This window comes from Cnephaeus nilssonii (genome assembly GCF_951640355.1).
Source record: "Cnephaeus nilssonii genome assembly, chromosome: 4".
Lineage (NCBI taxonomy): Eukaryota > Metazoa > Chordata > Mammalia > Chiroptera > Vespertilionidae > Cnephaeus > Cnephaeus nilssonii.
The window spans coordinates 59,157,164-59,173,358 of NC_137075.1; the positions used below are offsets into that span (position 1 = coordinate 59,157,164).

Below are 16,195 nucleotides of genomic sequence, written 5' to 3' on the forward strand. Positions count from 1 at the left end.
ACCCTATGGCGAAACCTTTGGATTGTTCATCCAGTATATGAATAGCAAAATTTCTTCTTTTCTCTTGGTTTTGAGGAACCCAGCTTTCTTCATAAAATCTCTAAACTTGGTCTTCACAACTGACCAGCCAGATCTCTGAACTGGTGCCCCTGAACCTTGAGGAGTTACTTCCAACATCAATGCCATGTCAGAAGGTGGTTTTGTCAGGTTTTCTCAACTTAAAAAAATTAAAATTTTTGATTTGTTCAAATTTTTCTACACATACAGACAGTACGGTAATTATTTTTTCATCAGGTTGCCATGGTATAGCTTTTTCAAGAGCAGATCACTTCTCAGATACCCATCTGAAAAAGGGGTAGGACAGTAACTGGTACCTATGGCTACGCAGGATTCTTGAGTATTAGGCAAGCAAATGCACTTAAAATGCTTAGCATACTGCCCTGCACATAAAGTGCTTAGCAGATGTTAGCAACAATGTACCCAAACCTCAATTCTCGAAAGTCTCCCATCTCGAACAATTAGCTTCTCAACCTGACAGCCCCTTTCATGCTGATAGCTGTATTGTTAGACACAAGTCTCTCAAGTGACAAAGGAGAGAATGTGTGCATATGAGTCAGTTTACCACTGTTAAAATCTCAGGATATTGTGCTGTGAATATTTTTTCTTTTCTTTTTTTTTGCTGCTTATTATTGTTTTCTTTTTTTAAAAAAAAATATTTTTAGGGGAGAGGGTGTTAGAGATCAACCCAAGGACTTGTATGCACGCATATTTGCATAACCAATGGACACAGACACTGGGGCGGTGGGGACTTGTCCTGGGGGGTGGGAGTAGTTGGGGAGGGGGGTCCAATCAGGGAAAAAGGAGACATACTTTAAACAATAAAACAAAAGAAAAAAACAATGTCACAGCTCTGAAAAAAAATTTTCTTGATTTCAGAGAGGAAGGGAGAGAGAGAACCATCAATGAGAGAATCATTGATGGGCTGCCTCCCACAAACCTGGGCATGTGCCCTTGACTGGAATCAAACCCCGGGACCCCTTAGTCTGCAGGCTGACACTCTATCCATTGAACCAAACCAGCTTGGCAATTTTCATTTTTTATTGTGCATTTCCTTTCTTTTTTGTTAAATTTTCATTTATATTTCATGTCCTTTTTTTTTAAAGTGTTTATTTATAGACAGTACATTAGACATGTACTATATATAAGAAAGGTTAAAACAGGATCATTTGGGGGTCTGGAATGTATTAATTCAGTTTATATTGTTGCTAATGGGAAAAAATGATTTAGTTTTCAAATAGCCTTCTGGAATGAATTAAGTTTGTAAAACGAGGTTCCATTGTAATTGCTTGTGATCGTTCCATTCTATAAATGAGCAAATGGACTACAAGTGATATAATAACCCAAGTCACAAAGAGAAGGCAAAGCTGAAATTAGTTCATGCCTATACTGAGGTGTCTCTGTGCCATTCTACAGTGTGGGGGATCAGGAAATGAAGTAACACTCCCCCCCACACACACTCCACTTGCTCCCAGTTGTAGGCTTGGGAAGGGCAGCAAAGGCTCTATGAGACCCAGAGCAATACACAAAGGGCCAGTTCTCCAAAGGGCCAAAGACCAGGGTGTGGTGGTTGCCCACAGCACTCAGAAGTCTGAGCCATCTCATGGGCATGACCACACACACAGTAACATTTCTAAGAACTTGAAGACTCCTCTTCAAATAAAAAGGTGACCTCAGACCTGAGATCTGGAGGTTAAGCAACTTGTGCAAGATCACAGAACTAATAAATGGTGGAGGAAGAATTTGAACTTGGATAGCTGAACTTCCTTCCATCTTTTACTGTGTATGAACATACAAGATTGCTTAACTTACCAAGAACCTAGAACATATGGATTATGTATCACTGATTTATATGAAGGTATATGGGAGGCTTTAAGAGATGGTCTTCAGAATTTACCTTCAAGGGCTTCTTAGAAAAGATGCCTTAAAAAAAAAACAAACCCCTAAGATTAATGGATGAGTCTCTAACACTTCAAAGACTGTACTGTCCAGCTACTGAGGTGAAGAGTCAAACTTAGACTTATTCCCAGGAACAAAGACCAAAAGACTGCCTTTATAGCTCTAAACCTCGTCAATTACTTCGGGTTTAACTCCAGAGAGGACTGGAGGATTAATGCCTATAAAGCTGGAAACAAAGACACATACACTTCCAGGTGTGGACTTTTATTTTCACAAAAAGACAACATTGCCTTCGCACATACAAGTATTTACAAAACCCAACTGATTCACCCATCTAGAACCTGGGTTTTTTCCACTTCTCAACATGGTTGGGAACATGGAAACATTAATACCCACATAATTCCCAGAGTTGGAATTTATCCATCAAACAGTACAGATTACCTAAAAGTGCACTTACCTGCACAACTCATTCTAAGAACCTCAGTGATACAAACCTCATAGCCAAGGTTTCATTAATCTATTTGGTCTCATACCATGCAAACCTGAACAAGTATGTTGCTATACTAAACTGAAACTCGGTTCTCAGGTTCTCCTTTACAATTAAAAAGGTTCTCAACGCTTTAGCAACTATACAGAATATGAAGGTTTATTTCAAAAAGAGTACATTCTTTAAAACCAGGATACACAGATGTACTTCATGTAACAGTACCTTCTGCAAAAAATAGGTTACATAATACTCAGAAATGCAAGGAACAATCGTATTCTCTAAAAATTAGACGCAGACCTTTTCAGCTTATACAGCCTTCAAAATGGAGGCTAAAAATGCTTGGTGACATGTAACTCTATAGCCTGATACCAGAGCCAGGCTGCAAATGAAACTACCACCACTCAGCTGCAAACTACCCTTTCTATTCACACAGTATTAAACAAAATGGTTTTGATTCCAATCTTTTCCAATGTGTCTTGGTGCTACAAGAAAAAAAAGTTGAATGATACACAAAACTATTAAAAGTTACAACAGAACTATTTAAACAACTTCTCAAAAATTGAGAAAAGCAATCATGGTAAATTTTAAAAAAGGAGAATAAAGAAAAGTCTGACAGAACTCTCAAGCAAGTCAGAGGTCCTCTTTGTAAGTAGTCAAATAAAGTTTTCTGGAGATTTCAATAAATTATTTTGAAACCACGGCAGAGAGCTAATTTTCAGAATCGTCGTGGAGGCCCGCCTTTAAATGGCTTAAATCCAGAGCCACTTCCTCTTGGTATGGAATTGCCACTGATTTGCACAATTCTATTAATTGGGGAGGCATTACTGAAAAAGGTATAAAGAAAAAAAAAAAAGTCAGAGAACAAAAGGACAAATAATTACAGTTAATACCTACAAAGTGCTTATAATTTACCAGGCACTATTCTTTGTACTTTACCCAATTAAGTAAGTTCTGTTTTCAATAGTCCTATGAGGTTAAGTACCATTCCTCATCCCACTTTACTGATGAAGAAACTGACATCTGGAGGCTAAGTAACTTGTGCAAGAGCATAGAGCTAATAAATGGCGGAGGGAAAATTTGAATTTGGGTAGTTGAACTTGCCTCATAAAAAGCCATTTAAGGGTATACACATCAGTGGTTCCCAAAGTGTGGTCACCAAATCAGCATCAACATAGGAAGTTGAAACTCTGACATAGAGAACATTATATATATATATATGAAAAAGACCCACCAAAAACCCCTAAATTTTGGGAGATAAAAACCCACAGTGAAATGGGTTTTATTAAGTAGAATAAAACCTGTTTATAGAAAGGTCTGACTGCCAGGCTGAGGAAATCTGGATTAGCTCCTGTGACCTAGAGAAGCTGTTTGTGATTCTAAAGCAAGTAAATGGTATAATAAAACAGTTCCAGCCTGGCAGGCATAGATCAGCGGTTGAGCATCAACCCATGAACCAGGAGGTCATGGGTTCGATTCCCAGTTGGGGCATATGCCCAGATTACCGATTTGATCCCCAGCAGGGGGCATGCAGGAGGCAGCCTATTAATGATTCTCTCTCATTATTAATATTTCTATCTCTCTCTCTCTCTTCCTCTCTATGAAATTAAAAAAGAAAAAACACACACCATATATTTAAAAAAAGTTCCAGTGGTTAAATTTAGAAAGTGTGAATAATGGAGCAGAAAAAAGACTAATTTGGGAATATCAAATAGAAGCTGAAATGAGGAAGAAAGCCTAGCTGTTACAAATGTTTTTTAAAAACGGAACCATACTTAGAAATTTATACTAGGAATGAAGACAGACAAAGATGAGGCCCATGGTTTTCCAGTCTGGGTGAATGAGAGCTTAGTGGCACTGGCAAATTTAAAAAAACTAGAGGCAATAACTGGGACATGAAGGTTTGAAACAGGAGAGGAATGAGTTGGATGTGACCTTGAATTTATGGAGACAGCAGGCCATTTACATGGAGATCACAATATAGAACTCCATTTGAAGACGCCAGCAAAATGGATCAAAAAGGTAGAAAGGAAATTATGATGCATTAGAAAGTGTTTTAAAAACACACACACACAAAAAAAAAGCAGTAGTGAGAAATAGTGCCCAAGACCCAAGATAATAAATAAGGGACTCTATATTTATTAAGAAACGAAGGCATTGGTGACCTTCAAAAACCAAAGACAGAATGAGTGATGAGGCTGTGCAGGCACAAACATAAATAAACATTTACATTTGATGGTAGATGCACCCAATAGAATAGTGGTAACTTGGGTTAGTAAGCCAACCCAATATGTCTTCTAAGACTGGTCAATGGGAAAGAAAGAAGAGCATGCAAGAGAGGAAGAGGCCAAAGACTTGCCTGCTGAAGGGCCCTATGGGTGTTGGTGTGAAAAGAAAATAAAGCTTGCCTCTTAGCCTATGAACAGGCTGTGGGTTAAATGTCCACCAGTTTTGCTAGAGTTACTTGAAAAGGGAGGAAGCAGAACAGACTTTCAGTTTTCTTCTTCCTTTCTAGGAATTTTAGGAATGACATGTAGTGAACAAGATGGTCCCAACTTGAAATTAATGTTATCTATCAGATTCTGACATACATTCAGGTGTGTATCTAGATCAATATGCCAGAATGCCAATCAATTAACTTACTATGAGGAATATAAATGCAAAAATTAACATCAGTTGCCCTTCATAAAATCTCCTGGAGATTTTGGGTTAATATGGGGAAATATTTGGGCAGATTTAGGGGTGTTGCTATCCAATCTCTCAGAAGCTATCATGACCTTTAAGGAAAGGATAAAGATATGGTTGTGTGCTGGCAGAAAATTCTTAACTAATTACCTACTTACCTTGTATGTTGGGTTATCATGTTTGCCCCTGACCGGCCATCACCCATTCGCCTTGCATCATGATAGCCAGGCCCCTGAGAAGGTGGGCCATGCCACTCTTTTCTTGGTCCGCTTGCATCCCGTCCATGGCGTTCAACCACACGTCGTTCTTCAGGGTAGTGCTAAAGAAGACCATATTAAGAGAGAAGTCATGACACCCTCAGCCTCACACCAATTTGCTTGTGCTAGTATGCTTTTATTTATTTACTTATTTTTAATTTTTATTATTGATTTGAGAGAGAGAGAGAGAGAAACATCGGTTTGTTGTTCCACTTATTTATGTATTTACTGGATGCTTCTTGTTATGTGCCTGACCAGGGATCAAACCTGCAACCTTGGTGTATTGGGATGATGTTCTAGCCCAGTGGTCGGCAAACTCATTAGTCAACAGAGCGGCAAACCGCGGCTCGCGAGCCGCAGTTTGCCGACCACTGCTCTAGCCAACTGAGCTACGCGGCCAGGATACTAGTGTGCTTTTAATGTCAGAAGCAAATTAGTAAGATGTCTGGGAAGAGAAAAGAATTAATAATAATACAACAACAAATATAAAGGGTTTCCATCTATTTTGCATTGAGAAGCTACTTAGGGTAGGGTAGGGGGAAATGATGCAGCACTGTAATTTCCATCTCTATGCTTTCTAGCACGCAGGTACTTTGTGAATGCTGAGTATTTTTGGATCTCTATATAATGCCTGGATCTCTATATATGTAAGAAAGCATAGTGAGAGACAAATTAGGGTATATGATCAATATGTGAACAGCACATAAAAATAGGAGTTGTCATCTTATTTTATAGAGTACTAGTTAGTGCTATGGCTCTGACAATGTCTTATATCCCTGACTATGAAAAAACAGAATACTGAACACAAAGAAACAAAAGCCACAGAACCTAGGAACTGAGGAAAGAAGAGTCAAACTTTATGATACTTAGCTTACAGAAAAATAGAGCTATTTTAAAGAAACCCTAAAGGGAACACTGGTCACTGGTCGAACAACTTATTGATGAAAAATAGAATTTTCCAGGGAGGAATAGGATCTCCCCCAGGACATCTTTCCTAAATGAATATCTGAATGCAGAGGGCTATTCTATGATACTGCCTTAGTTTCACTCTAAATACAGCAGGATATCTGATTATATACCCTGTCTTAAGGTTTACAGGTAAACAGCTCAATGAACTGATCTACTGAATATTTCCACTTATTAGAAACAGTAAAGCTTATAATGCCACCAGGCCCAAATTTATGTCATAAATGCTCTAAATAAAACAGAAAGTATAAAGTGGTGTTAGCAAGAATGCCAAGGGATTACATTTTTTTCTAGTAAAAAAAAGCCCTGGCCTGTTTGCTCAGTGGTTAGAGTGTTGGCCTGAGGACTGAAGGGTTGTGGGTTCGATTCCTGATCAAGGGCACATACCTCATTGGGTGCCTGCAGGCCTATACTCCAAGTGTGGCACCATAGTGTCTACGATGAGTGGTTTGCATTTCGGAGCACAACTACCTAGAAGTGCCAAAGTGCCCTCAAGGGCAGCCAGGGAAATACTGTTGTTTGATATCTGGGGCTTGACTTTGTCAAACAGCTCTTTGTTGCACCTACCTTTGCTTTGTCAAATGTAAATCAGATAATAAACATGAGTATCTTCTTAAATTTAAAAAAAAAAAAAAAAAAAAGGCACATACCTCAGTTGCCCAGTAGGGGTTCGTATGGGAGGCAACCAATCAATGTGTCTCTCTCATACAGATGTTTCTCTCCCCACCCTTCACTTCCACTCTCTCTAAAAATTAACAGAAAAAATATCCTCAGGGGAGGATTAATAATAACAACAAAATGAACAAGAATTTCAGGGTTAATATCCAACTTCTTTGAATTCCTGATGTTCAACTACTGAAAATATGAAAAATGATTTTTTACAGGAAACTGGTCTCCCAGTCATTCTAATCAACCAGTCTAGGTCACATCAAAATGGTAAGTCCTCTAAAGTGATTTCTGAAGAGTTGAGCATAAACCTTCATAAACACTTACCTGTGCTCCACTTCCCCGGTCTGTAATGACCCTTTCTCCTTCTCTGCTGCCATAGCTGGAAGCATTACTGCGACTCCCGGGTGGGGCCCCTCTTACACTGTGTCCTGACACTTCTCTCCCAGATCGCTCTGGCCTTTCAACTCTGTTAAACAAAATCCCAAAAGGTATGCGATCAAAATTCTATTATAACCTTCTTTTAACCCAAACGCAGTATGTACCACCATAGAGGCATTAGAAACTACACGGATACCTTGCTTCCCGTTTGTCACTAGACATGCCTCCTTCACTTTTCCAGGTGGAGGTCCTAGAGGGAGTGGGCCCTGCTTCTCGAGGATGTCTCGGGTGAGTGATATCAGGCCTGTCGTGAATGATCACAGTTCTCCTCTCTTCTCGCTCCCCTCGTACTTCACGCCTGTCTGTTTCTCTAAGTTCATTTCTTGGTGGTGGAGGCTCATTTCTTCTGGAATCACTGAAATTTTTGGGATACCTTTCAAAACCTGGATCTTCTCTTCGTGCAGTAGGACGTGTTTTTTTCCCGTCACTTTGACCAACAAAGCGTTCTCGCCTATTGTTTATCCAAAACAAAGAACATAGGTCCTCAGAAGTACTTACTTGGCTTTATTCTTCTAAACTTTATTTACATAACCTACAATAATTACATCTTCTGTAAAATTAACTTAAGGCAAAGCCACCAAAATATTCAATATTATTGATTACTAGGGGCCTGGTACACGGATTCGTGCACGGATGGGGTCCCTCAGCCTGGCCCACGCCCTCTTGCAATCCTGGACCCCTCGGGGGATGTTGGACTGCCAGGTTTCGGCCAGAGGGATGTAGCAGTGCCAAAGTGGCAGGTGGCCGGAGAGGAGCCCCAGCCGGGGCTGGGCACAGCTCCACCACTGCTCATCCCAGACCTGCTGTGCCTGCCGCCACCACCTGGTAGCACTGCCACAGAGGCAGGAGAGGCTCCTGCCACCGCAGCTGTGCTTACCAGCCGAGAGCCTGGCTTCTGGATGAGCTGCGCTCCCGCTGTGGGAGCCCACTGACCACCAGGGGGCAGCTCCTGCATTGAGCGCCTGCCCCCTGGTGGTCAGTAAACATCATAGCGACTGGTCGTTCCAGTTGTTCGGTTGTAACGGTCACTTAGGCTTTTATATAGATAACAACTCATAATCTTTTAAACTGAGGTAAATGTCTGGCATGAAGGTTGGTTTTTTAGCATCAAGGAGGGATTACATCAAACATTTCAGGCACTACCAACCTGAAGGATGTTTCACTGCTCTTAACAACTGAGGCACATCCAAAGCTAACAGTACTCCCACTTAGCTTTAAAGGTTAAGAAGATAAAGCCAACCCTTCCGGTCGTGATGACCTCCCCACGACAATATGCCTTTCGCTAAGGATCTCCTCCATCCCTCTCCAGAAGAGAAGAGGAAACACAAGAAGAAACACCTGGTGCAGAGCCCTAATTCCTACTTCCTGGATATAAAATGCCCAGCCTGCTCTAGAATCACCACTGTCTTTAGCCATGTGGGTTGGTTGCTCCACTGTTCCCTGTCAGCCCACAGGAGAAAAGCAAGGCTGACAGAAGGGTGCTCCTTCAGAAGGAAGCAGCACTGAGAGCACCTCAAATCAAGACGAGTGGGAAACCATGCCAATAAACACATTTTAGATTAAAAAAAAACAAACAAGAAGATAAAGCCAACCTACTTAATCTTGTTATGGTGGCCTATCAAACAAATTTTCAATACTGAATCATATTCCCAGGAACAAAACTGAACATGCGAAAAGAGAACAGAAGAAATTGCTGTGCTGTGTGCTGGGAGCTGGAGAGTTTTGCCAAGATAGTCTGGGCCTACATAAGATTTGGGAGTTATTTGTCTGAGATAAGCCCAGAAAACAGTAACTCAGACCAGAAAAAATGTTCTGTTCACCACTATCCCCCAAAGGAGACTTAAATCCAACAAGTGGTATATGAAAATGAATCTCCTGTCTCTATTTTCCTAAAGCCTTTTTATATTTTCTAAATTAATGAGTGCTAAATACAGTTACTCAGTTTTAATTGCCACCACTAGGGGAAAGAGAAATGAGTGATGAAATAATTGTTTAATATATTTGCAGCTATGGTAGAAGAAATAAATCTAGTGTATTAATTCATATACTAGTAAAGTCATCTAGTATAAGTTGTGATGTTACATTGAAGTTTCATCATGTTATCCAAGATACAAATTTATTCCTTGTTTAAATCTGGGTTATTATGGCAATTTTTAGTTGATTAGTTGTTTTTCCTAGGCTACCTCTTAATTTTCTTCATATTACAATCCTCTTTAGCTGTCCCTTGTAAATTCTGTATTAAAAAACATGAGCAATTTGAATGACTGAGATAAGTTACTGCCATTCACAGGCATTATTTGGACAGTTCACAGAACTCATGAATAAAATGGGGGCATTTTGTGTTTGTGGGTGTGACTGGGATCGAGCCTGCAACCCAGACATGTGCCCTGACTAGGAATCAAAACGGCGATCTTTTAGTGCATAGAACTATACGCAACTGAGCCTGCCTGGTTTAAGGTTTTTAAATTTCTATTTTTGTTCTATTTTATTATTTACTAGATGCCTGATGCATGAAGATTCGTGCAGAATGGGCCTTCCTTACCCTGGCTGCCGGCACATCCTTTGCTCTGGCCCAGAGCCACCTTTCCACCTTCTCACGCTGCCCAGAGGCCCAGAGTTCCTGGGGTGGTGTGAAACACCTGCGTCCCGCCCTCAGCCACTGGGCGCCTGGGTATGCAAATTAACCCGGCATCTTTGTTGGGTTAACTTGCATACTCACACTCCTGATTGGCTGGTGGGCATCGTGAAGGTACGGTCAATTTGCATATTTCCCTTTTATTAGTGTACACTAGAAGCCCAGTGCATGAAAATTCATGCACTGGAGGGGGGGTTCCCTCAGCCTGGCCTGCCCCCTCTCATAGTCCAGTAGCCCTCAGGGGCGGGAGGCGACACGGCAACCAGGGAAAGGCAACACCCCATCACACCTCTGCAGCTGCCACTACCAGCAGTGCAAGCCTCAGCTGGCCCTGGTACCTGAGCCTTGGGTGGCCCTGGGCAGCTGCCATCTGAGGCTTGCCTATGCCTCGGGCCAGCCCTGGGCGGCTGGGGAGCTGAGGGGACTGGGGGACTCCAGAGGCAGGCATGCAGAGAAGCCGAGCCTGCCGCCCTGGCGGGGCTGAGGGGACTGGGTGCCGCCATCTTTGAGGGTGTGATAGTCAATTAGCATATCCCTCCTTATTGGCTGTGGGCACTGCCATCTTCGAGGGTGGGACAGTCGATTAGCATATTCCCTCCTTATTGGCTGTGGGCATCACCATATTTGAGGATGGGATGGTCAATTAGCATACTCCCTCCTTATTGGCTGTGGGTGCCGCCATCTTTGTTGGCGTGCGGGTCAATTAGCCTATTCTCTATTTATTAGATAGGATTTTGCTGCATTTTTATATTTGGAAAGGCAAACACAGAGCAAAACATAAGATAAAGGAAAACAAAGGTATGCAACTGGATTGATGACTTTTCCATGGAGTATGATAACTGCTATGCAAATTATTTTAGTAAATTCAACATTTGAAGGGAAGACTTCTTATATCAGCAAAAGTATCAAACATATTTTCGAAGCCTAGAACTTATTTAAATTAAAAAAATGTTGGTCTAAAATCATTATAAAGAAAGCATGGACATAGGTCTACCAGTTGAACTGTCCATTAGAGCAAATCCTGACTGGACAAGTTAGTTGTGGTTGACCCCTGTGTGGCAGTACAATGTCTTTTCTTTTACTGCAAAAGGACAAAAGCTGCTAGAAAGTTTAGGTTCTAAAAATAAATAGGCTGGTTAGTCTTTGAGGGCTTCTTGAAGTGTAGAAAGTCATCATGTAAACACTACATGTCTAATCATTTTAGAGTGGTGGCTGTTATCTCTTCAGGAGTTGGTGCACAAAGTCAATTTCAATGATTCATGTTTTCCATGGTCGTTTCTGAGTATCTTTCCCACGAGAGAAAGGGAAAGAAGACCTACACCTCGTGTGTGTGGATTTGGGACCTGTTGGCCAACGGGAATGTCACTCCATGGAAATACAGGTTCAGTTTGTTCGCTCTTGTTACTGTGTAGCTTCTAAGCTTGGTTCTTAGATCTGTTTCTTTTTTTAAACTAGTTCCATTTCACAGTTCTAATTTATTCAAACCAATTTTTACAGCCTCCTGGGTAGGTCATTGTGACTCTTGAATTATAATATTTTGAGATGTTTTCACACCAAAATGTATCAAAAAGTGCAGAGTGAAGGCAATTTACAGCAAACAAAACAAAACAAATACATAGTTTATTTCATCTGAAAACCAAAAACCAAACATACGATTTGTTTTGAACACTCAGTTCTGACCTATATACTTTAAGACCTACTGATTTTAAGAGAACCAAACTTACCACTAGCAAGGCTCATATACTAAATACAACTATTTTCAACATAATCTATGTACCTTTCAAAAGATGAAGACTGTACTGATGAACTCTCAGGAAACCTGCCCCTCTCTCGGTGATCAAAGTCATTAAATCTGTTCTGTTGGCGAGAGTAGTCAGATCCATGGCCAAATCGTGCATCAGTATCTAGAGACAATTTTTTATTCTCGCTCCAGTAAGGATCATCTCGCCTTGAAGAGAAATATTTGCTAATTTATATAAATTAGTATTACAATAACCAAACAACACTTACTTGGAGTCATACATACCACAAGCTAGGAACTGTGGATACAGAGGTCTAATAAACTCAAAACACAGAACGTTTTGTTACAAGAACAAGCTAGCAACAAATTATTAAATTATGTAAAGTCATATAGTGTTAGAGGAATTTCACAGGAGAGAAAATAGTTGAAAAAGTGTAATTCTTTTTTTTTTAATGTTTCTTGTTTTGTTAATATATTTTAATTTATTTCAGAGAGGAAGGAAGAGGGAAAGAAAGATGGAAACATCAATGATGAGAGAGAATCATTGATTGGCTGCCTCCTGCATGCCCCCTACTGGAGAAGCCCGCAACCCGGGCATGTGCCCTTGACCAGAATCGAGCCCAGGACCCTTCAGTCTGCAGGCCAACGCTCTATCCACTAAGCCAAACGAGATAGGGTTAGTAGTAAAATTCTAACCAGCAGTATACAAACTTTTCAGCTATACTTAATTTTAGAAAGGTTAGAGGGATTAAGTCCCAAGCATAATTCATTCATTACACCTATTTCTCAATACAATCCATTAAATCTCATAGATTTCATATTAAAATTAAATGATTATATTATAATTTTGAAATCTATTGTGAATCATGAACACAGACACACAACAGAATCTATATTTTAGCCTTTCCAAGTTTATGGCATCCATTTTTGTTACCCTGTAAGAGTTTTGAAAATGGCTCTGAGTACCACCACTGAAACCTACTATAACCATGTATTTCTATCATACTGGACAAACATTTGGCATTAGGAAGGAAAGAGAAAGGAGAGACTTTTCCTACTTGATAATGTGCTATGTCCACTCCATTACTGCAATCATTCCCATCTCTGTGGATCATGACCTCTTTATTCCAGGGATGGCTGCCTATACTTTCTAGTTCTCTAGATTGTTTTAGCTTAAAAGGAGTAAGACAGCAAGTGTAACTGTAAAAGAAAAAAACATCTACCTATGATCTACATCACGTGGGCGTTTCAAAGAATTCCTTTTTTCTTGTTCATAACGAAGCTGCTGCTGTTGCCTTCTCAGTTCCTCTCGTTCTCTAGCAATACGTTCAGCTTCCTTACGACGTTCCTTCAGACAACACAGAAGGAAGGACCAACCAATGCAAAATGAAAACATAAGGTAAGTATATATGCAACCTTGTTTTAATCCTGTCATTAAGAAACCATCATAGACAATCACTAGGCAAAACACTTGGGGCAAATACATAAACAAATATGACTCTAGGAATCAGTAATCTAGGCTATAGTTACTATTCTGCAACATTAAAAATAACAGAGATTGATTGGGTGGTAAAAGCTGGCAAGTAATTGGGAAGGTCAGATTTAGTTTAATCATTTGATTCAAAGAAAAGCACCCATAGGGAATTAGAAATAGAGTTCTTAAAACATATGGACACTAAGGGACTTAAAACCCTGGATGCAATTCTGCAGAGAGAGGCATTATTTCCTTCCAGCCTTGGGAAATCATTCCCACTATAATATGTAAGGAAATAGTTATTTTCTAAGATTGGGATAGTGACAGAGCCTGGATTACAACTACTCTGGACTCATAGTCCTATGCTCAGACTATTAGGCTGCCATGATATTGCAGAGCTTGAGTTATTACCAATTGGCTAGAACAAAGTCACAACTAAAAGTATTTTTAACTAACACCTAATTCATTGTTATCTTTCAGGGGCACTTAATAAATGCTCATTAGCTGAACTCATTCTATACAAGCTTTACCAAAGTAAAGCAATTTTCAGGGCAAAAATCACAGGGTTTGGAAAAGGTCAGTTATTTAAGATGAAAAGATTTTCTGACTGCACCTGTTCAATACGAATGCGTTCCCTTTCCAAGCGTTCGCGTTCCATTCTCTCTCTCTCTAGTTTTTGCCTTTCAATTTCTAGGCGCTCTCTCTCTCTGAGTAAGCGTTCCCGTTCTTCCCGTTCACGAATTATTCTAATGCGTTCTCGCTCTCGACGCTCTCTTTCTGCAATCTCTCTTCGTCTAACAAAAATCAGTATTTAGAAATACTTAAATTATGCTAGCACTGTGTGAAAGAGAATAGTTTTTTAATTTGAAATTTTTATCGAGATTGGCAATTTTAAACTTCAACTTAATCTAAGTAGTTTTAATATAATTGGAAAGAAAACTCAAAATAAGAAAACTTTAAACAGACCCCAACACTGTCACTTATTTATTAAGATTGTCAACTGAGCAGCTGAATTTTATACAGTAGTTGCCTTAGATGATTTCTGCTTAAATAAAAATCCCACTATAATAATAGCCCATTAATCAATTTACATTTTAAAAAGGAAATATTCTACATATATAAATTTACAAAACTACAACTTACATTGTTTCTGACAAAAATTTCTATAGTATACAGACTGTCCTTAAACAAGGTTTACCTTATTTTGATGACTTGGGGGTCATACTCATCAACATGAATTACAGCAAATGTTGTATGTAATAAAATGGAGACCCTTAAGGGCTTTTTTGGAGTATTCATTAGCCCATAATAGATGGCTCCAGGTAAATGCATTTCTGAGTCAGGAGATAGCTCAAATGTTTGCTGAACTGGATTAACTTATTATATCAGACTTTTAATAGTTTTTGTCATTTCCTCACTCTAAGGAACTCAGTGTACTTTGTCTCTCAGTATGTCTTCCTCCAACAGCCTAATAGTTCTCAAGGCCCCATGGAAATCTGAGGGGCATTTTTAATCATTACAATGACCATGGAGCTGCTACCAGCACTTACTGAGTAGGGACCAAGGATTCTATCTTATGATGCATAGGATAGTCCTACACAACAAAAAACTGTCCAATATTCCTAATATCTTTCAAATGACATAATGGACATCTATGTCATCAAAACAAAAAAAATCACCTTAAAAAATCCGAGCCTAGAACTTATTTTTAATAAATGCTAGGTTGGTTTGTTTGCTTTGACATGGTTTAATGTTCACTACAATTTCCAGAAATGCAACTCCCTGTAAAAAAAAAAAGGGGGAGGGAGATTATACTCTCTTGAGAACTTCACCAAGAGTTGTTCACCACTTCAGAAACCACGTCATGATGTCAACACCACTCCTGGTCTTTGACTCACCAACACGACATACCAATATCAGTCTGTATTTGTAGCTGTCACATTCTCATTGAGTCTAAAGAGGGGTACAAACATCTGACTACTTCATTAGGTCTTCTGGAGAGGCATGCCTAAACATTCACATCTGGAATACATGCTTCATTATAAATTACTTTATTTCTCCTTTAAATTCGAGTTAAGGCATCATTATTGATTTTCTGGGAAATTATTTGTATAGGTAGGTACATTATATATCAATTTTATTTCAGAACAGTAAACAGGGTACTGCAACTTTTTTGTTACATATAAAAGGGTTATGAGTCAGATAGTTTGAGAAATGCTGCTCTAGTAGCCACTACTCTTTTTTCTCAACTTGTCATCTAAATAGGAAGCTCAGCATATTGGGACTTCATAAAAAAAGGGAAAAAGGTTCTGAGTAATGCAAGAATTATTTCCTTTTAGTAAAGTGTGTGGCAATAACAGTATTATTTAAGTTGATAAAAATATCTCTGGTAGTTCCTAACACTCTTGTGAATGAATAGGTGAAATCCCATAAGTTATCTCTCAATTAGGTTAATTTTTGAAATTTATATTATAAAACACTTTAACAAGAATATTTTAAGTGATATCCAAAAATTAACATACAAAAAAAGCAAATTGGCACTCATGGTGAACAGCTGAGATACTGCCACCAAAAATAGAAATGTTTTTTGTTCTCAGTTGGTTTGAGAGATAGCGCTTGAACAAAATAAGGTTTACAGGGCAAATCTTCCTTCACTGGGGCTCTAGTCCAAAGTATAATACATTTTTTCTAAAATGTCAACATACTATTTGAATACTATAGCTTATATTGAGACTATGTTATCTCAAAAATCAAATTTTCCTTTAAAAAACGTGTCTTTTATGGCAGCAACTTTGGAGAGGAAAGAGCATTGGACTTGGAGTCAGAAGACTTGGGTCTGAGTCCCGACTCTGCCACTCATTAGCAATGTGGCATTGGAAGAGTCATTTAG

At 39.4% G+C, this 16,195-nt stretch overlaps 1 protein-coding gene and 1 pseudogene across 11 annotated transcripts in view; one reads left to right on the plus strand and one right to left on the minus strand.

Moving 5' to 3' along the window:
* Window positions 1-2,166: 2,166 nt before the first annotated feature.
* Window positions 2,167-16,195, minus strand: part of SLTM (SAFB like transcription modulator) — a 53,781-nt gene continuing 39,752 nt past the window's right edge. For 4 of the 10 annotated variants that reach the window (XM_079769353.1, XM_079769351.1, XM_079769350.1 and 1 more), the window contains 7 exons: window positions 13,919-14,099; window positions 13,055-13,179; window positions 11,868-12,056; window positions 7,592-7,906; window positions 7,342-7,483; window positions 5,284-5,444; window positions 2,168-3,267 (listed from right to left, as the gene is read on the minus strand). In XM_079769353.1, the coding sequence (XP_079625479.1) occupies window positions 3,159-3,267; window positions 5,284-5,444; window positions 7,342-7,483; window positions 7,592-7,906; window positions 11,868-12,056; window positions 13,055-13,179; window positions 13,919-14,099 (1,222 nt within the window). In that variant the 3' untranslated portion in view covers window positions 2,168-3,158. Of the gene's footprint in view, window positions 3,268-5,283; window positions 5,445-7,341; window positions 7,484-7,591; window positions 7,907-11,867; window positions 12,057-13,054; window positions 13,180-13,918; window positions 14,100-16,195 lie in introns of all 10 variants that reach the window. The other 6 variants (XM_079769355.1, XM_079769348.1, XM_079769354.1 and 3 more) reach the window with 4 other exon arrangements.
* On the plus strand, window positions 7,913-11,858 carry LOC307098513 (small ribosomal subunit protein eS27-like; annotated as a pseudogene). The gene has a single exon. The product of its transcript is annotated as a small ribosomal subunit protein eS27-like (transcript).